The 21,910-nt window shown below is 46.1% G+C and overlaps 2 protein-coding genes across 2 annotated transcripts; both read left to right on the forward strand.

Moving 5' to 3' along the window:
• Positions 1–1,798: 1,798 nt before the first annotated feature.
• On the forward strand, positions 1,799–6,415 carry calm2a (calmodulin 2a (phosphorylase kinase, delta)). The gene is made up of 6 exons (XM_084321407.1): positions 1,799–1,913; positions 3,023–3,053; positions 4,502–4,645; positions 4,744–4,850; positions 4,931–5,066; positions 5,174–6,415. The coding sequence occupies exons 1-6, from the start codon at positions 1,911–1,913 to the stop codon at positions 5,200–5,202; spliced, it is 450 nt and encodes a 149-aa protein (XP_084177533.1). The 5' UTR covers positions 1,799–1,910; the 3' UTR covers positions 5,203–6,415.
• A 1,756-nt stretch (positions 6,416–8,171) lies between these two features.
• Positions 8,172–21,910, forward strand: stpg4 (sperm-tail PG-rich repeat containing 4; the record flags this gene model as incomplete). Its single annotated transcript, XM_084321918.1, has 8 exons — positions 8,172–8,261; positions 8,710–8,766; positions 9,428–9,688; positions 10,018–10,082; positions 12,363–12,408; positions 15,514–15,618; positions 15,786–15,896; positions 21,893–21,910. Exons 1-8 carry the CDS (start codon positions 8,232–8,234, stop codon positions 21,908–21,910), a joined length of 693 nt encoding a protein of 230 aa, XP_084178044.1. The 5' UTR covers positions 8,172–8,231.

Here is a 21,910-nt window from a genome sequence, read left to right on the forward strand (position 1 = left end):
TGTCGTTTGCATACAGCGGACGTACAGTGCTGTATATGCCGAGTCTCATACTCAAAGCATACGCAAACATGCATACACCAACACGTTCTCTTTCACACATACCAGCTTATCTTGTTCTTGTGACAGATTTAGGCCTTTGTGCCGTCTCCTTCGCTGTTACATAATCTGCAGTGTGAGGAGAAATCCTGTGGCAGAAAAACAGATTGAAGTGAATAGACTCCAGTGTGTTCCAGATTAGGTATGTGAGAAAGAGCCCTGCTGATAGTGAGGCTGCGCACAAGATCACACAGCAATGGCAGCATCACCTCTCAAGCTCTGTGAGCAGAGCAGGAAAACCACATTGGATTCTCTTGTCTTTCATCCGTACGAGAGGTATCATTTTAACACATCTGCTCTCCCGTGCTTGTAAGACAACCATGTCTAATGAATGGTGGCATTTGTTTTTACTCGCCGACGTACATCAAGATCACAGCAGTGTATTGTTGTGTTCTTTCCAGGATGCTGCAATTTCTCCATGGATCCCAGAGACAGCCATTGGAACAGAGGGTGGCTGTTTGGGATTAGGGATAGACGTTCTGGTTATTATTTCAGTGGTTCTTCAAATCCTCCTCACACTCTCTCTACCCTCTTCCTCCTTTGCATCTCCTGTGGGACAGGGCCAGAGACAGGTGGTCAGTGGGAGCCAGGGGAGCAGCCAAGCATAAGAAATCAGGCTATCAGATACTCCCATCCACACCAGCAGTGCAATTAGAACTGAGAATCCACAGTCATCTGACAGCATGGCTGCTGCAGTCACATCACACATCAAAACTTGCACGCACAGGCCTTGCCAGCATACACACACACTATTATGCACCTTGGCACTCCAGTCCTGACTCTGCATCCCAATGCACACAAAACACATAACTCAAAGTGGTACAGACATGTAGCCGGCTAGCCGCCAGCCAGGTCAGAGGAACTTTTTAATCAGTGTGTGTGTGTTAAAAGGCGACACACCTTCTGTATACATGGTGACATTCATGACAGCCTAATGGATAACTATATTCAAAGGTGAATGGTTCAGCAGAAATAGAAACAAAAAACATACAGAAAATAAATGCATGTTATGACAGTAAACACAAGCAGGATCATAATTGAATTGAACTGCTGCACTAAAGAACAGGAAAATCAACACAAACCCAAATTGGGTCAAATAATAGTGTCCCGTTACAGGTGATACACAATGCTGCATGTAACTAAACCATCTTCCTGGGTGTCGGATGAGATGCGTATACGGTATTATGCAATATGCAACAATCCTTGTCTATATCCTGGTATATTTTACTAATCAACTACTACCAATTATACCAGCTATACACTAATCGACTACCACTCCTGCTCTATCTACTGGGGGCCACCGACTGTGGGATGGACTGCCTGTGGACTAGATGCAGCGGCGGCGGCGGCGGCGCAGACTGTAGTGACGCATTGCGGGTACAAACACACCAATCAGGGGAGAGCAGCTATTTCACCCGGCTACGTCTTGTGCCGCGCGAGCCCCATCACAGACTAGCAGAAAGTATTCGTACGCCGTTATATAGATTCCCCAGCGACGAGCGTTTTAATAGTCAAATTGTCACATTAAAATCTTCGCTGACATAAGATTCAGATGTTTTAATTGCGTCTCGTTTTTACCGTTTCGTTTGTTTTATTAAAAATAATAATTTTGGTCGATTTAGTAATCGAGGGAAAAGGAAGTCGGCGGATGGATCTAGAAAAGAGGCGGGGTTTAAGGAGAGCCGTTAAAGGCGCGTCCAGTGTGCTTCCCTCTCAGTGCAGCCGGTCAGTCGTGTTGAGCCTCCTGTGCTTTGGCGTCGTTGGTTTGTTACTACGGACTTTAGTCGTCAACCCGCTGCTACATTCACGTCGAAATGGTAAGGAATGCATAATAATATTTTAATATCCCAAGGGTTAGACACACGGGCAGGCAGGGTGACTACTTATTCTTTGTATTTGCGTGTAGTTATCATAATGACGTTGAGATATCCGCCATTATCCTGAACCCTGAAGCCTCTGTAACGATACTGCGGTACTGCTTGTCGACGACATGACGGCTAACGTTAATAACATTAGTTAACTCTAACTGGCACTATTGGCATATTTTACAAACGCCATAGTTGGGTCAGCTCGTCTTCAAATGGATGACCGGACGACAGTCTTAAACGTTCCGTTGGTTCAACTTGAAAGACTAACTATAACATGGGTTGCCATGAGCTAACGCTGACAGCTAGCAGAGCTAGCTCATGTAGCCTGAAGTAACGCGAGAGTTCGATGACGTTAGCCCTGGTGGTGTCGGGCCCTCGCCTTATTGCACCAAGCTATCGCGTGATCTCACAGGCTAACCGCCTATGTGTAAATGTGGAACCAACATGATCTGACTTTAATGTACATAACAAGGCTAACTTGCTTGTACATCTGTCAATTAGCGAGATTTTTTTTAGTATCTTGTCATTATCGTCTTTGTATGCTGGCTGGCTAACTAGCGTTAGCTTCTTCCAGCTAACATTTACCGCCAAATTGTAATTAATTAATTATTACATTGTCAGAAGCTGTTAACGTGACGTTGTTAGAGCCTTTGCCAAGTCGGCAGGCTAACGACGATTTTATTAGCATTGATTCAAGTTTTGATTGTCTTTTTGCCAGGTTATTTTTGTTTGGCATCCTTTTTTATAAATGTGATTGGCTGTGTGGTCTTGGATTATGCTTATTGTACAGGAGTTGTCACACCACTGAGTGGCGCAACATATCAATTGGCTATCATTTTAAATGTTATAGCGTGTGTAACAGATATTCAAGTGAGATCAGGTCAAACTTTATACTCTACTCACAAGGGTTTGAGAACAAGGCTGGCATGCTATGATTGAAAATTGTATTAACAGATTGCAGAATGGGTACAGCTCAATATGAAAGTTAATTTTGGATATGAATTTATGTCGAACCTCTATTCTTGGTCTTAATTGTCTTGTCTTTCTTCGACCCCCAGGCAGATCAACTGACAGAGGAGCAGATTGCTGGTAAGACATCGATGTGCTGCTTCTGTGCTGTTACCCTGGCTTGTGGCCCACCATGTGGATCCAGACTTCACTTACAGTGGATTTATACTTTTGCCTTTTAAGGCTTTCCATGGGACAGCCTCCTGATCATAAAACCATTGGAATGAATGGACAGGTTGTTGCTTGCTGGCTCTGTAGCGCTCAAGGACTCCCTCACGGAAACCTCTTTGCATTTTCATGGTTGCCATGTAATAAATTATATCTGGAAAGGCTGTGTTCTAATGAGGCATTGTGGCCATCTTTACATACTGTGCCTGGTGGGATGTTGCTGGTTACAAGGCAGTGAAGTACAGTAGTGACATAAGCCAAGTCTTTATGGATGACCTCATAGTTTAACCCAGTTGGCTGTCTAAAGCATGCAGCTGGATAAGGTTTGAATCTGTAGAAAGCTAGTGTGGATAAAGCAACACATTGTGTGTGTAGTAGAAGAGATGCTTAGATTAGTCTGGATGCTTGTCCAGGATAGGCATGGTGAGGCCGGGCCGATTTGTAGAAGTTTGTCAGATTGTATCTTGTTTCAACTGGGCAGTATTCAGTTTAGGCCTCAGGTTTCACAATATGCTGACCACTGTCCAGACTGTTGCTGTATTTTATGATGGTGTCAGCTTTCAGTGGATATACCCTTTCTCTGTGGTTTGCTGACAACATGCATCTCTTTAGTGTCGGTTTGTATGTACAACATAATACCCCTATAGACACAACCTTGTTTGAATTGTGACACCTTGGTCAGAAGTGCAGAAAGATTAGACGATTGACTTATTTTTGTAGACTGACTCATAATGGGATTCCTGATTATCTCGGGAGGATGCAGGCAGTTGCTTATCACAATTCCTTCCTTGATACGAAAGGGTGTTCCGCCTGAGTCTTTTACCTAGAAAGTAAACCGCAGTGCAGGTAGTGGTTCTGATGACTAGCTGCCACAACACATAGCCAGTTTGCCCCATCATACTAAGGGCCCCCTTGTCCTCTCAAACCCACAGTGTCATTCATGGCTGCAGCCTGACTTTACCCTGCTGCTGCTGCTGCATCTCATGGTTCCGGTTCTTGTTTATACAGCAACAACCTGCAGAGTTGGAACTGTAAACAAAGGCCACTCGGTGCACTGTAACTGGCTTGTGCTTTTGTAGGCCATAAGCAGATTCTCAAGAGTTTGTTTCAAGTGTAAATGCCAAACCATGGGGTAGGATCAACTCTGTTTGCTCATGCAGGGTTGATTTCTATGTTGCCAGTTGAACAGTGAAGTTGAGCAACAAGGATGAACTATTGCTAACGCATGCTTTGTTTGTAGATAAGGTGTCACACTTTTGCAGGTTTTATGGTGATTTTGTCTTTTTTAGATTAGCGTTAGTTCCGGTAGTTACAACTTTCCTTCAAGCTCACTTTCCCCCCCCCCCCCCCTTGTACCTCAGAGTTCAAGGAGGCGTTCTCGCTCTTTGACAAGGATGGCGATGGCACCATCACCACCAAAGAACTTGGCACCGTCATGCGCTCCCTGGGCCAGAACCCCACAGAGGCAGAGCTGCAGGACATGATCAACGAGGTGGACGCTGACGGTGAGGACTCCACTCTCGACACACTGTTCAGCATCATATCCAGTTCAGGCACACTGACTGAACAGAAATTCTAATCTCCTTCCATTTCTGTTTGCCAGGTAATGGAACGATAGACTTCCCAGAGTTCCTGACCATGATGGCCAGGAAGATGAAGGACACGGACAGCGAGGAGGAGATCAGAGAAGCGTTCCGTGTCTTTGACAAGGTAGCACCCCTTACCGACCGCCACCACGTAATTAAACTGCTGTGAAGTATGTATGTGACTAACAGGATTTAATGTTTTAGGATGGCAATGGATACATCAGTGCTGCTGAGCTGCGCCATGTGATGACAAACCTGGGGGAGAAGCTGACTGACGAGGAAGTGGATGAGATGATCAGAGAAGCAGACATTGACGGAGATGGCCAGGTCAACTATGAAGGTTGGTCCCATTTTCCTTTGTTCCTTTTTCATATCTTGTTTGAGTCAGTTGATTCATGTGGATAGTCTGGGCTTGACACTGACTCCACCCTTTTGTCCCCTTTGCAGAATTCGTACAAATGATGACGGCGAAGTGATGGCCTTGTACAGATTTTTCTTATATAAATAATTTGCCTTTTTTTCTTTGTGTAATTTATCTGTAAAATCTTAATAGCCCCCTTCGTCCCTGTACCCCTGCTGTCCAAAGGAACTGCATGTAAACTGCATAGGCTCTTGTCCCCATGTCCCTTTCTTTTGCTGTCATGGTGTTTTGGAGTGACGGAGCGGTCATACAACCAGATGCCTGTGGAGGCCCTAGGGCGCTGGAGAACTTCGAATCTTCCCCGTCATGTGGGCTCAGGCCCCCTCCACGCATGGCGACATTGGAAACCTGTCGGCTGGTTGTCACTTGGCAACGCTGTTGGCATGGAAACAATGTAGAGGAGTTAAACTCTGCATGGACAACGGACAAAGTATATATGGAAAATCTCAGCATTGCACTACTGCAAAAAAAATGACACGGGTGTATCTCCTAGGTACTCGTACAAACTCTTTTTGTATCTGCTGTTCTATATACCAGAAAACAACTTGTTGTTTTTAATCTTACTATGCTTTTTAATGTTTTACTCACTATTACTTTATTTTTCTTTATGGCCTCTGGTCATGCCTCAAATAATCCATTCCAAGTTGTATATTTTTGTTTTCCAATAAAATTTACAATCTACCCAGATTTGAAAATTGTCTTGTTTTCTCAGTTATGATGGATCCTTAGTTTGTATATGCTGTAATAATTCCCATTTTTGTATCGAGGACAGGATGCTCCTTTTGATAGAATTTTTTTTCTTGGAATACACATGAAAATATGTTTACCATTTTTAAAGTGTCCCTGTAAAATCACCCAAGGACTGAAAGAGGAGCATCAACCAATGCCTCTTAATGTTCAGCTACGCTCAGATTAAATCTTGTCATTCAAATAAAAGCACTGAGTGGGATCAAAGGCTTCTGTTTTGAAGTGCACACATGGTACTCAACGTTAGATTAGCCATGCACTGTCCAGCCCCCTTTGACTAGAATAGGCCGTGTGTTTGATACTGTTGGCACTGCACCAGATAGAAGCTGACTGCCTCATGTCTTACTTGGCATATGCCCCCAATCACGAGACGCAGGTGATGAGCGTACATCAGAAACCATGATGTAAATAGTTGTACCCGTATTGTTTTCATTTCTGAATATTGAGTTTGTTACAGTAGCTTGCAGAGATACTAAGTTTGTTATTTTGATGATTGACAATAAAACTCATTGTGGACCTCTGCCCTGCCTCCTGTGCCTGTTTGTGCCAGTTGCCCCTCGATCCCATCATGGTGTCTTGATCCTAAAGTGACTGAAAAGACAAACCGCTTGCCTTCTATATGTATATATTTGATCTACCAGCTCATTGGACAATGTGCAATAGTGCTCATTGAGTGATTTTACTGTGCTGCTATTTTTTTTAGTACCGTTTTAGTTTATGCCTTATTGCTTTTCTCGTTAGACTATTGTGTGTAAATTGTCAACTCTTAACATTCAACTAATGTTTTGACTGAGCTACTGGACACCTAAATTTCCCCAAGGGGATGAATAGCGTATATCTATCTACAGTTGAGGTATAAGTAGGCTATATGAATGCCTTCTTCCGGATGGCCTGGGTAGATTCATGCCTTATTTGAATCTTTTAAAAGTACTTTAGGCTTCGTCTTTTGGGAGTTGTAGTTTAAAGGCCATGCCTTGTTTTAGTCTTGGCCGGTCGTGTGTGCACATTAAATGTTCCCCGGGGTGCATATCTTGACATAACTTTAATTTTAACCCATCGTTCACTAGCTATGCCTTTAGTAAGAATCCTGCCTGATCTCGTTATGCCATGCACATTACTGAAATGACTGAGCTTTCACTTTTTTCATATACTGTGAAAGGGTTCAGGTCCTGTGGGGAAAGGGATAGGAGTAGTTGCTCATGTGAATCAGTGACTGGAGACATTCAATTATAGGGCGTTTTTCCTCCCCACAGTAAATGGCATACCCATAAAGAGCTGTTACAGTTCTGTGTTTGTATACTCCCAGCTGCTTTGATACATTTAGCTAAGAACAGTAGGTGCTGTAAGTAGAAGAGACCTTTAACCTCAGCCAGACAGTACAGCCCCTTCCCAGCATGTGTGCATAATCCTTATACACTTGACGCCGTTGACGGTCACATGAGTATTCTTTTACAAGCCGCGTAAACACAAATTCTTGGCTCCCCTGAATCATATGTTCCATGTAGCTTATAGCAACAGTGCCGAATGTTTCACTCTTGCTCCCAGAGAGAGATCTTAGTAGGCTTCAGATGATGGTCTTCAGTTGTTGTGCTGACCTCTGTGTGTGTATGTACTGTATGTATAAGGCCATACACACACACACACACACACTTGTGTGTATTGTGGGAATTCAGAAACACAAATGAGGCTTATATTCTATATATACCTGTATTGCCGACAGGTCTGATTTGGCTATATTGTACTTTACGACATCACAGTCAGAGAGCCCCATTCATTGTCTATGGAGCCGCCCCAGATTTGAAATCCAGGTGGCGGCACACATTTTAGGGTTTGTTTCTAGCTTTAGAAGAGTTCACAAATGTTGACTGAACTGTCCTGGGAGACAAGAATAACATGCAAATTATCATAATAGGACACGCAAAACAAGGGGAAGTAACCCCCAACCTAACCGTTTATCAAGTCAATGGCATTAAACCTTAATGAAAAAGACAGGAACATTAGTTCGGGATAAGAGGGGAGACATAATGAAACTGTTGTATCACTCCATTGTGACATCCTGGAACAGATCCTCCTCATTACACAACAATTAAGTGTTTTCAAAACCCACAGCACTATCCCGACTTTTTAACATGTGACTCTTATTACGCTCTCCTTCCTCATCTTCAAACCGTAGCCCTCTGCGCGGCCAGCTTGTTGAAACATTGATCAACAGTGGAGTCGCTGCTATAGTAACTATAGTAACGGTCACCTGATGCCTGGAGAGAAGTGAGTGAAGGACGGGGCACAGTGCGGGATGTGGTCACATGGGAAGATAAAGACGTCCCTGGAGCCGGTGACATGTCGAGGAATGGCAGAGCTCCAGAGAAGGTGGGTTTCTTATTTTATTTTATAATTCTATTCTATTCTATTGTGCTTCTATTTTAAGTTTGTTTATTCCATTTGATATTATTCCACTTTTTTTATTTTTTTTACTCTACTGTAATTGTCTGTCGCACCAAAAACGACAAAATAAAATTCCTTGTAGGCTATGTGGGGAAAAAAACGACTTGGCAATAAAGACCTTTCTGATTCAGATTCGGATGGCGTGTGAATACGCACAGTCGTTGGAGGACAAGTATATGAACGTGGGCATGTGTCGATGCATTTTCTTTTTTAGTATTTTGACGTCTGGAAAATTGCTGTAACAAATGAATTATTGCCTGTACATTCCTTTACAGAAAAATCAACCTGACTGCGTCTTAAACCAAAGTGATCAAGAAATGCCCCATTGATTTTGAACTCACCGAATATCTTGGTTTTTCTCTTATCTCTCTAGGCCAATGAGAAGAGGGACCTGTGTAGCAGAGGGGGCTGGTGGCTGCGAACATTGAAAGTAGGTCTCTCTGTCAACTCATACATTAGTGTCATCAGGGTTTGGAAGTAATGGGATTACAATAAACGTATTACAAAACGTAACTGTAAAAAAACAAACAAAATATACCTTCGGGGGAAAACGGCATTATGATGGACACAAATATCACTTTTTCTTCCTGATGAAGACCAGTTAGTCCTCAATGCCTTCATCATGCCTTTTCTTTTTGACCTTTTCCTTGCCATACTAGAATAATAATCAAATCACATCAAAGTTTATTTGTCACATACTCAGTAAAGTAAAAAGTAAAAAATGAAGCTAGTATAAAGTAGACAAAATATATACAAGACAAAAGAGTAGATGGGTCGAATATAATCATATATGGGTTGTACTGTGCAGCTGGGTTAGACATGAAACCAGACAGTATGACTATGCGCCAACGATTGGATATGTGTATTCATATGTACAGTACATTCACAGAATATTCACAGTATATATAATTTTATAAATATAAGATACACAGAGTACACATAATTTGACCAGGTGAGCAAATAATGAGTTGAGTGACATTGTTATGGGAGCCAGCAAACCTGGGTCACATACCTACCTACACCACATACATATATATAGAGCAGAGGGTATGTTCCATTACTTCATCCCACCACTCTCCTCTCACCCTGAGGACACACCCATCCCAGGTCACTATCACATCCGGGACTTCCTGGAGGAAGCTGAGCTGAACCCCGTGAAGAAGACCTATGGTTTCAAGAGCCAGGGTAGGAGAGCCCCACCTCAGAGTCAGCATACGCGCCAGGGGGATCTTCTTCTGCCAGGGGCCTATAGCCACATCGACTCCACCCAGAAGGCCCTCATGCGTCAGGCCTCCTGCTCCTTCAAGAACTGCCCCCGGCCTGACATCTTCACCCTGGGCATCAGGGACAAGGTGCGGGTGGGTGGTGGTGGTGGTGGTGGGGGGGGGGGGGGGGGGTGTTGTCCATTCAGGAGATACTGTGATGCTAGCACCCCAGATGTTAGCACATTACTCATCTGGTGTTGTGTTATGACAGTGTGTGATGGCATGTTTTCTTCTCTGTGGTACCTCCAAACTCAAGTGTAGATGATATGGATGCTATCCACCTTAGGGTGGAAAGGAATCCCAACCTGAGCATGACATAAGAGCAAAATGGCCACTGTGTGAATATGGTCAATAGTAGGACCACCAACACCATTATTCTCCAACATCGCTCCACCTTTATATTCCCGTTCTGCTAGGATCTAAACACCTCACCATGCCACTACAATGTGACAGAGAAACCAGTGGACAAGATCCCCTGCACGTAAGCTCTTCTCCACGTTTTTTTCTCTCTCTCTTCTTGGCTCCTTTTAAACTCTGCGCCTCCCTGTCAGATCATCCCTTGAGTCACAGCGGAGCAGACATCCTGTGAACTCCCTTGATCAGCTGAATCATCCTGTTTGATAAGTTCTCTCTCCCTCTCATCTTCTAAGCAGCGAGCTCAAACACACAACCTGCCTCTCATTACCTCTGCTTCTTTCACGCACCCCTCTCTTCTCTTTCTGACTGCCCTCCCTCACTTCTTTATTGCCATTTCTCCCTTTCTTTCTCTCTTCTTGACTGCCCTCTCTCTCTCTCTTTGTCTTCTCCTCTTGACTGCCCTCTCTTTCTCTCTCTCTCTTCTTGACTGCTCTCTCTATCTCTGTCTACTCTTCTTGACTGCCCTCTCTTTCTCTCTTCTTGACTGTCATCTCTCTCTCTTCTTGACTGTCATCTCTCTCTCTTCTTGACTGTCACCTCTCTCTCTTCTTGACTGTCATCTCTCTCTTCTTGACTGTCATCTCTCTCTCTTTTTTTTTGTTGTTTTTTTTTTTTTTTAATTATCTTTCTTCCCCTCCTTTTTCCCGACTTTTCTCCCATCCCACCCTTCCTGGTTGTTGCGTACTTTCCCCTACTGTTGGTCCGGGAGACCGGAGACTGTCACATGCTTTCCTCCGACGCATGTGCAGCCTGGGGCAGGCCAACCTGGCCGCGCAGGTTCTCACCGGGGAGAGTGTAGCGTGTGGGAGGCCACACTATCTCTCCTCAGATCCAACCCTCGCTGAGCAGGCGCCCCGACCGAACTGTAGGGGTCGCTGTCCACAACGCCCAGGACCCACCCTTCAGCTTCCCACCCCCTGATACAGCCAATTGTATCAGCGTGAGAGGACAGCCAAGCTGATAGCAACGCCGGGAGCTGGATTCGAACAGGCGAATCCTAGTGTCTCCCGGTGTTGGTGACGAACGTAATCTCCGTGCGCCACCTGCCCCCCTCTCTCTCTCTTCTTGACTGTCATCTCTCTCTCTTCTTGACTGTCACCTCTCTCTCTTCTTGACTGTCATCTCTCTCTCTTCTTGACTGTCATCTCTCTCTCTTCTTGACTGTCATCTCTCTCTCTTCTTGACTGTCACCCCTCTCTCTTCTTGACTGTCATCTCTCTCTCTTCTTGACTGTCATCTCTCTCTCTTCTTGACTGCCCTCTCTCTCTTCTTGACTGCCCTCTCTCTCTTCTTGACTGTCATCTCTCTCTCTTCTTGACTGTCACCTCTCTCTCTTCTTGACTGTCATCTCTCTCTTCTTGACTGTCATCTCTCTCTCTTCTTGACTGTCACCTCTCTTCTTGACTGTCATCTCTCTCTCTTCTTGACTGTCATCTCTCTCTCTTCTTGACTGTCACCCCTCTCTCTTCTTGACTGTCATCTCTCTCTCTTCTTGACTGTCATCTCTCTCTCTTCTTGACTGCCCTCTCTCTCTCTTCTTGACTGTCATCTCTCTCTCTTCTTGACTGTCACCTCTCTCTCTTCTTGACTGTCATCTCTCTCTTCTTGACTGCCCTCTCTCTCTTCTTGACTGTCATCTCGCTCTCTTCTTGACTGTCACCTCTCTCTCTTCTTGACTGTCATCTCTCTCTTCTTGACTGTCATCTCTCTCTCTTCTTGACTGTCACCTCTCTTCTTGACTGTCATCTCTCTCTCTTCTTGACTGTCATCTCTCTCTCTTCTTGACTGCCCTCTCTCTCTCTTCTTGACTGCCCTCTCTCTCTTCTTGACTGTCATCTCTCTCTCTTCTTGACTGTCACCTCTCTCTCTTATTGACTGCCCTCTCTCTCTCTCTCTTTGTCTTCTCCTCTTGACTGCCCTCTCTCTTTCTCTCTGTTATTGACTGCTGTCTCTCTTGACTGCTCTCTCTCTCTCTTATTGACTGCTGTCTCTGACTGCTCTCTCTCTGTTATTGACTGCTGTCTCTCTTGACTGCTCTCTCTCTCTGTTATTGACTGCTGTCTCTCTTGACTGCTCTCTCTCTCTCTGTTATTGACTGCTGTCTCTCTTGACTGCTCTCTCTCTCTCTGTTATTGACTGCTGTCTCTCTTGACTGCTCTCTCTCTCTCTTATTGACTGCTGTCTCTGACTGCTCTCTCTCTGTTATTGACTGCTGTCTCTCTTGACTGCTCTCTCTCTCTGTTATTGACTGCTGTCTCTCTTGACTGCTCTCTCTCTCTCTGTTATTGACTGCTGTCTCTCTCTCTCTCTTATCGACTGCCCTCTCTCTCTTCTCTCCTTGCAGGCATGTGATGTTTCGTTCCACCGTGCAGCGTATCATCTTTCCGCCTGTGAGTATCTAGTCGCACCAATGGTTACTATCACCAGTCTTTCCATTGCCCAGTGCCCATAAAGATGGTTAATTAGGGTGTATTACAGTGTACCTTCATACGTTTAGTTTACAGGCCACATAACAAAATGTGTATCTGCATTATTTGTATAATGCCGAGGTTGTTTGTGACACCCATGTCTGTCAAATAAAAAAAGACTGCAATGGTTATTTGATTATATCGTTGGCCCATTTGTATGCCTATTATGGCACTGCGCTGACTGACAGGTCATGTTTGGTTGCATTGCGCACACCGGCGCAGCCTGCCAGAGTATCCATAGTAGCTGATGGACATTTGAGCTGCACTGGCAGCTGCTGGGCGGTGAAAGAGAAGGAAAGGTGTTATTACCGCAGAGTTGGGAGCAGTTTAAAACTTTTAGTGGTGTCATAGCTGATCTAAGACCAGTTTATTGTCAAAGCTTAAGTAGTGAAACCCAAAGGAATGGTACCGAAGGCTACGGCCATTTGTACCGCTGGTGGCGTGATGTAGAAGGCCAGATAGACTTAAGACTGCACCGTTATGGGAAAGAGGGAACCTTTGATTTCTCAGAGCCTCACAGCATTCTGGGATCCGATTGTGAAATTGATTTCCATATATCTAAAGAGAAATCTCCAGCGAGTTTGAGAACCTAACAAAGAAAATCTTTCTTTATTTTTTCCTATTCTGATTGGATTTAATTTCTCTATCCTGGGGCCAGTATGTGTCCTAGATCTGTGTGTTGTGTTGTGTGCAATGTCTGGCGCACGTGGCGCTCGGAAGGAACAAACGCTGCCTTAAGATTCAAGCTTTACTTTGAATTTCAAAACAAAAGACGATGCTCGTAATTACAGCCTTGGTTACAGCCTTGTTTGAAGCTGGCAGAATGAAGAGGTTCCAGTCTGGTAGAACTGTACGCTGGACTAGCGGACATGTGCAGCTTGACCCGCTGACACTAATAATTAATGAAAGGTCACAGGTTCAGCAGACATTTGTGGCATGTGCCAGTTCTCCATGCCACGGTGGGAGAATGGTGCTAGCGTTCTGCAGCCAGTCAGAATCTAGGCCAGGTGCCTTGGCTCTCACACACACACACACACACACACATATAGTACACGTACACACATGCGCACACGCGTATACATATATATATATATATATATATATATATATATATATATATATATATACACACCCACACACACGCATACCTGTGGTAGTGTGGTACTATCTCTCTCCCTCACTCACACACACACACACACACACACACACACACACACACTCACACACACACACACACACACACACACACACACACACACACACACACACACACACACACACACGCAATGCAAGAGACTTTCACTCCCCAGGTCCTCACCACCAGACCCTGTGAAATACACCTGCATTAACACCTCCGGCTGGGAGCAGCAGGCCCCGACAGGCGGCCACACAGAGCCAGCAGGCCAGCAGCAGCAGCAGAGGATCAAGTGAATTTGCCACTGGAATCAGATGGCCTGTGATGATAACACGCGCCCCTTCCAAAGCGAGGAGGAGAGGAGAGGAACAGAGGCTTCTCTCGACTTCTTCCCTCCCTCACTCCCTGTCTTTCATTTTTCTTTCCGCATTATTAGAGAGAAGGGCGAAAATGAATGTCTGGCTTGTGTTCAGGGACCAGGGTGTTTTATTTTCTGTCTGAGGAGGGGAGGGGGAGAGAGAGTGGGAGCTATTTCTGCCCGGCACGCCACCGGTGGAGACCAGAATGTGTGTTAGTGGGTAGGAGAAAAGGAGAAGTGAAAGACAAGGAGGGAGAGAGGAGGGGGGTTAGTGAGAGAGAGGGAGAGAGAGATACAGAGAGAGGGAGAGAGAGAGATACAGAGAGAGAGAGAGAGAGAGAGAGAGAGAGAGAGAGAGAGAGAGAGAGAGAGAGAGAGAGAGAGAGAGAGAGAGAGAGAGAGAAAGAGAGAGGGCAATTAGGCAATTACATGATCACATATTAATAGTGCCATGTCAGACACCAAGGACTGTCTCACTGGTGGCATTTTATTGGATTTATTTAAGACCTTTTTATCGCTCTCAAATTGTAGGGATGTTGTATAAATGGTTCATTAAACACCATTGCTTACAAACAATGGAGCAGTTTATTACGAGGAGTTTGGGAATACATGGAACTCGTTTTACTGGCCCAATAAATGACAGCAATGAAACAATGTCTTCATCTTGTTTTGTGTTCTCGTGACAAGGCTATCCTGGGCAGTGGTTAGCAATGCTGCCTCACAGCAAGAGGGTTCTGGGTTCAAACTTGGCAGGGGGGCCTTTCTGAGTGGAGTTTGCATGTTCTCTCTGTGTTTGCATGGGTTTCCTCCGGGTACTCCCACACCAAAAGACATGCATGCTAGGAAGACTACTACCATTGCCCTTGACCAATTAAGGTACTGACATCACAACTGGAGAGATGAGCACTAACCTAGTGATTCATGTCTGGGACAAGGTCATAATGCCAGATGATAGGTTTTAAACTCTGAGTCGGGACGCATTGGCCTGCTGCTGTTGTGAGGGACCCTCACATGACAAGAGGAGCAATGTGCTTCAGCGTTACATTGGCACAAGCCTGGGTCCCAGCAGGGCAATGCAGTACATTTCTTTTTTTTTTAAAGGTTTATTTTTTGGCGTTTTATTGCTTTATTTCTACTGGGCAGTCCAGTAGGGAGAGACAGATGAGGAATGGGAGACAGAGTGGGGGGAAGACATTCGGCAAATAACGACGGGTTCGGGAGTCGAACCCGGGTCGGCCGTGTCGCGGCTGAGCGCGCTATGTGGTTCGCCACTGGGGCGCCCCCAATGCAGTACATTTCTCACTTGGGTCCCTGGTCTGAAAAAGTCAAAGATGCCCTGATTAAACTGCAGGTCGATTAATACAAGGTGTAGCTAATGATCTCACAAATAGCGTGGCTCACACATTAGGATTCTGATATTTAGGACAAACCTATCTTTAATCAGTACCAACATAGTTTTCACAAGCTGAATGAACAGATGTATTATGAACTTTGACACTCAATCAATAAATGATTCTGATCTTGTCCATCACAGAAAGAAGGGCCTGCTCCATGCAAATACAACCTGCAAACCAGACCCGCCAAAGGCATCACCTCTTGTTTTAAATCCACCTTGCCCCGACTCCACGGTGTTACCTCTGTGAGTAGAACACGTCACCAGTAACAGTTCTGATGTTCCCTGAGCCTGAGAGCCACTCTGTATACATGTATGTAATGTACAAATGCTATGGTGTAATGTGCGACTAGAAAAACAACATCATGTTGAAATAGTTAAAGTTGGTGTGTGTGTGTGTGCGCGTTCCACAGAAGACTCCAGGACCTGGGACGTACGAACCATCCTGGAAGATGGGTTATCATCTGGGCACAGAGGCCACAGCAGGCCAGGAGAACCATGAGCTCTTCTTCCGCATGTTCTCGGCGAACCCTACCTTGGACCCACAATGCCCTAGTCCTCGGCTCACCGATACTACCTTGATTATTTGAGTAAAATCACAGATGTGCAAAAGGAAGAAAACGAATTCCATGGTCTCATTACTTAGCCAAGTGTTTGTGTGTAAGTGAGAGATTTGCGGTCTGCCAAAGGCAAGGCATAATAATCTACATTCATTTTTGTACTCAAATAGATTTAGTGATGGTGGCCAGGGGGAAGCAGAATGATCTTACTTAGTGATGGTGGCCAGGGGGAAGCAGAATGATCTTACTTAGTGATGGTGCCCAGGGGGAAGCAGAATGATCTTACTTAGTGGTGGTGCCCAGGGGGAAGCAGAATGATCTTATGGTGGTGCCCAGGGGGAAGCAGAATGATCTTACTTAGTGATGGTGCCCAGGGGGAAGCAGAATGATCTTACTTAGTGATGGTGCCCAGGGGGAAGCAGAATGATCTAATGATGGTGCCCAGGGGGAAGCAGAATGATCTTACTTAGTGATGGTGGCCAGGGGGAAGCAGAATGATCTAATGATGGTGCCCAGGGGGAAGCAGAATGATCTTACTTAGTGATGGTGGCCAGGGGGAAGCAGAATGATCTAATGATGGTGCCCAGGGGGAAGCAGAATGATCTTACTTAGTGATGGTGCCCAGGGGGAAGCAGAATGATCTTACTTAGTGATGGTGCCCAGGGGGAAGCAGAATGATCTAATGATGGTGGCCAGGGGGAAGCAGAATGATCTAATGATGGTGACCAGGGGGAAGCAGAATGATCTAATGATGGTGACCAGGGGGAAGCAGAATGATCTTACTTAGTGATGGTGGCCAGGGGGAAGCAGAATGATCTAATGATGGTGGCCAGGGGGAAGCAGAATGATCTAATGATGGTGACCAGGGGGAAGCAGAATGATCTTACTTAGTGATGGTGGCCAGGGGGAAGCAGAATGATCTAATGATGGTGGCCAGGGGGAAGCAGAATGATCTAATGATGGTGACCAGGGGGAAGCAGAATGATCTTACTTAGTGATGGTGGCCAGGGGGAAGCAGAATGATCTTACTTAGTGATGGTGGCCAGGGGGAAGCAGAATGATCTTACTTAGTGATGGTGCCCAGGGGGAAGCAGAATGATCTAATGATGGTGCCCAGGGGGAAGCAGAATGATCTTACTTAGTGATGGTGCCCAGGGGGAAGCAGAATGATCTTACTTAGTGGTGGTGCCCAGGGGGAAGCAGAATGATCTTACTTAGTGGTGGTGCCCAGGGGGAAGCAGAATGATCTTACTTAGTGGTGGTGCCCAGGGGGAAGCAGAATGATCTTACTTAGTGATGGTGCCCAGGGGGAAGCAGAATGATCTTACTTAGTGATGGTGCCCAGGGGGAAGCAGAATGATCTTACTTAGTGATGGTGCCCAGGGGGAAGCAGAATGATCTTACTTAGTGGTGGTGACCAGGGGGAAGCAGAATGATCTAATGATGGTGCCCAGGGGGAAGCAGAATGATCTAATGATGGTGCCCAGGGGGAAGCAGAATGATCTTACTTAGTGATGGTGCCCAGGGGGAAGCAGAATGATCTTACTTAGTGGTGGTGCCCAGGGGGAAGCAGAATGATCTTACTTAGTGGTGGTGCCCAGGGGGAAGCAGAATGATCTAATGATGGTGCCCAGGGGGAAGCAGAATGATCTAATGATGGTGCCCAGGGGGAAGCAGAATGATCTTACTTAGTGGTGGTGGCCAGGGGGAAGCAGAATGATCTAATGATGGTGGCCAGGGGGAAGCAGAATGATCTAATGATGGTGGCCAGGGGGAAGCAGAATGATCTTACTTAGTGATGGTGCCCAGGGGGAAGCAGAATGATCTTACTTAGTGATGGTGGCCAGGGGGAAGCAGAATGATCTTACTTAGTGATGGTGCCCAGGGGGAAGCAGAATGATCTTACTTAGTGATGGTGGCCAAGGGGGAAGCAGAATGATCTTACTTAGTGATGGTGACCAGGGGGAAGCAGAATGATCTAATGATGGTGCCCAGGGGGAAGCAGAATGATCTTACTTAGTGATGGTGCCCAGGGGGAAGCAGAATGATCTTACTTAGTGATGGTGACCAGGGGGAAGCAGAATGATCTAATGATGGTGCCCAGGGGGAAGCAGAATGATCTAATGATGGTGCCCAGGGGGAAGCAGAATGATCTTACTTAGTGGTGGTGACCAGGGGGAAGCAGAATGATCTTACTTAGTGGTGGTGGCCAAGGGGGAAGCAGAAGGATCTTATCTACAACATGGGGTACTTCATTCCACTTAAGTACTTGTTCCTGGTACTGCTCTCTCCACCTCACTCTCTCCCTTCATCTGTCTCTCCATTCTCTCTCTCTATTGGCAGTGCAGGCTGCCGCTGTGCTTTCCTGCTATCTCTGCCCCGCGATGCACTCAGGAGGTGGAATGCTGCTCAGCCATCCGTCACATGCACCACATAGCTTAGTGTGGCATGCTGCACACTCAGATAACACATTCAACATTAGGGCCAAGGCAGTGGCACACAATAAAACAGCTATTCTTATCACTACCTACAATGCATACCCTCTCTCCCTCTCTACGAGCTTGACAAACACCAGGCAATAATGTAAGGCTCTGAACGCCAATGTCGATAGGACCCTGCACAAAGAGAATAACAGTGGTATAAGTTACGGTACGATGGGCTTAATGTGAATAGGGAAAACCTGTTCCTTAAAGAGACGTTCTACGCGCGTAGGTTCTTCCCATGAACAAGTCGGCCCTACGACTCTCTCGATGTCATTATGGATTTCATCAGATGCCGCCAGGAGACGAATCGTGCAGCAGCTCCAGTTACAATCCACCCTGACATGGTGGGTGAAGTAACAACTCCAGGACCCAGGGTGATCTTATGGGAACACCGGACGCATCTTCTGGTTCATAGCGGTTTGCACTACAATGCAATAAAGCTCATTTCGAAGTAATGGCTCAAACAAACAAGCCAGGAGAACACGGTCTCTAGTTCAGTCCAAATAGAGCAGCTCCGTGTTTGTGTAACAGAAGATCCTTTAACTCTGCTTTCTAGCTTCGGGAAGGGAGTTGCTCATGTTCACAATATTAAATTAACTGCCGCGGTCTAACCAAAATTACATAAGAGAATTCTGTTTTAGATTTGATTTTCACAAAAAAATTTCCTGTTAGCGATCAGGAAAACACATATCTTAAATCTCCCTAAATCCATTACTATTCATTACATTGTATTGTTTTCATCTGCACTCGTGGTGCCTGGAACACACTGTTTGCGTTTGACAACGATCCAGGGAACATTCCAGAATTTTATTGCAGCACATCAGTTTGACCTGGACTTTAACCCCCCCTTCCAATTAGCTTTCTTCAGATAGAGTGGTTGAAGGGGTTTTTGCGAGGCCCGGCTCTTATTCCCTCTGTCATTATTCTGGGGACAAAAGGAGCGCACGCTTCCATGCCGAAGAGAGGACGACAATCTTATTAACACAGGGCTTTGCAGGCAGCCTCTGGAGAACTGTGTGAAAGTGAGAGAGAGAGAGAGAGAGAGAGAGAGAGAGAGAGAGAGAGAGAGAGAGAGAGAGAGAGAGAGAGAGAGAGAGAAAGTGAGAAAGAGAGAGGGGTGTGTGCATGTGTGTGTGATGCAGTGGCCCTTGTGCCTGTGTGGTCGGGGCATGAAGCCCCCCCCGGTAATCTGCCCCTCCTTCCCTCTCATCTCCGTGATCTCTCTCTGATCTCTGACATATGCCTCATACTGACGACTTAGCACCCGCCATCTCTCTCTCTCTCTCTCTCTCGGTCTGCTATCGACCACAGGCACGCCTGGGAACCCCTCCCTCCCTGCTTATCAATCTCTCATATAATAACACTGTACGCTCACCTACAACACACACACGTGAATGCGCAAAAACACATGCGATAAACATACGGTACATACTGCACATGATGCAAAGACACTTACAGTACACACACTTGAATTCAAATGCACACATGTTCTTCCTGTGCCCCCCAGGACAGTTGAGACAGTATTCATGAACATGCACTACTCTCTCCCAAAGGTATAGAAATGCAAGAGAGAACTCTCCCTGCACCCTTCAAACTGGGATGTAAAATCTGGGGCTGCTCCATTGACGCTAAACGGGGGCCTTGACTTTATGAGGTCATAAAATGTTTGTGATAAAGCCCTTACACCCAAATGAGGGTTTCATGCTCAGACCTTCTGGCAATGCTAGAATGTAAATTTGGGTGTAAGAGCTCACGCAAACATGTTATGGCCTTGTAAAATCAAAGCCCCATCTATTAGTGGTGCGTGTTCACAAATACTGACTTAACTGTCCTGGGGCACAGGAAGAACACATGTGAATTCTTAAAATGGGTGGCAAATGCAAAGCACACACCACCACAGGACAGGGCATTCTCTGCATGCGCACACACATACAATCCGGTATAACCTTTGGTTACTATTTCCACTGAAATTCAGCAAGTCAGAGAAGGAGATAGCCTATGAGTCTTCATCACATCCTCTTCATTGGGAGGAAGTAACTGGGTTGGCACAAGTGAACATTTACAGTGGGATTAAATCATTTTGAGGACATGAGAGCATCTGGTGCCAGAGCGCCGGTCGTCGAGGCAACCCAATCATGAACTTTGGATTCCCGGAATAGCTTAATGAGGTCAGGCGCACATCAAGAAGGAGCTGTGCCACAACATTTGATGCTGAGGGAGATTTCTTTCTTTTTCTTGGCAGCTTAGAGAGCAGGAGGCGATCCCAAACCCAGTGGTATAGCCGGGCTGGAAACAACTGGAAATCAAATTAAGAAATAACTGAGGAAATCATGTGTGACTCATTTAACATGAATGACAAAAACGCAAACCATTAAGGGTGTTATTTGCTCGGGAATGTGCATTTTTGCAGAAAGACCCAAGATCTGATTTTGGCGTGAGGTAAACAGCATTATCAGTTTCCCAGAGAGCCACTGAAGGTCGGCAAACAAACAAAAACAGGGCAGCCATTTGACATTGTGTTGAACCAAAATGGCCACCTAGTTTCACACAGTGCCCTTTTCTCTGCCTCTGTACAACATGACTTGTCTTGAGAAACAGCCCGCCAAGGGGCCGTGTGGTAAGAAACCCTGCAGCAGGCCAAGGGGTGCCACTCTTTCCAGTCCCGGGTCACATCCACTCTCATCAACACAGCCCACGCCGGGGTGATGACTAGCCGGCAAAGGAATCCTCCAGGCAGCGTGACACCAGGCGGGTGACCAGGTGTCATTTTACCCCCCAGCCCAGTGACGAGCGCGTCGGAGGCGCAACATTGCGCTTCTATTAAATGACGTATAAAAGTTTAATCAGGTGAAACCGGTGGCTGTTTAGTGAACATGGGGTCATTGTTTGGCCGGTAAAGCGCTGGGGCGCGTGAACGGGGCACCGAGAGCGGCTCGGCAGTGGGCCATCAGGTGAGTGTGATTGATAGAACAGAACACGACGCCGGGGCCGAGAGAGACGCCGGAGGCTCCTGTGTTGTCGGGGGTTAGTTTACAGCTACTTGTTTATTAATCTCATAAACGGCTCATCTCAATGAAAGACCAGTGGTCTCTGGTCTCTGCGGCGACACCCTCTGAGAGCGATCCGTATCAAAGGAAGATTCTGCCTTCCCTTTCATGTCAAGTAATCAAATCTTCAATGCACTTAGAAAACCACCTGCCTCTGATCTCTCACTGCCCCCCCCCCCCCCACTGCCCTTGTCTTGTTGTCGGGACAAAGAAATGATCACAGATGACCTATGGTTACCCACCTGGCGCCCAGCACCAGAGCCCCCCCCCCCCCCTATATACCCCGTGAGGGCCTGGCAGCTACAAGCGTCCTCTTCAGTCCTGAATACCAGGCCCACATTAAGTTCACGCTGAACTTGCCCTCCCCCCACGCACACACACACTCATCATGGTGTGGTGTTCGGAGTGGTTTGTGTTTGCCTGTGCGCAGACCGTCATTGGTGACTAG

This window comes from Notolepis coatsorum, assembly GCF_963971535.1.
Source record: "Notolepis coatsorum genome assembly, chromosome: 9".
Taxonomy (NCBI): Eukaryota; Metazoa; Chordata; class Actinopteri; order Aulopiformes; family Paralepididae; genus Notolepis; species Notolepis coatsorum.

Excerpts from the sequence above, each read along its gene's own strand:
- calm2a (XM_084321407.1), top strand. Across the intron at positions 4,646-4,743 it reads CAACGAGGTGGACGCTGACG|GTAATGGAACGATAGACTTC; the intron begins GTGAGGACTCCA and ends TCTGTTTGCCAG. Across the intron at positions 4,851-4,930 it reads CGTTCCGTGTCTTTGACAAG|GATGGCAATGGATACATCAG; the intron begins GTAGCACCCCTT and ends TTAATGTTTTAG.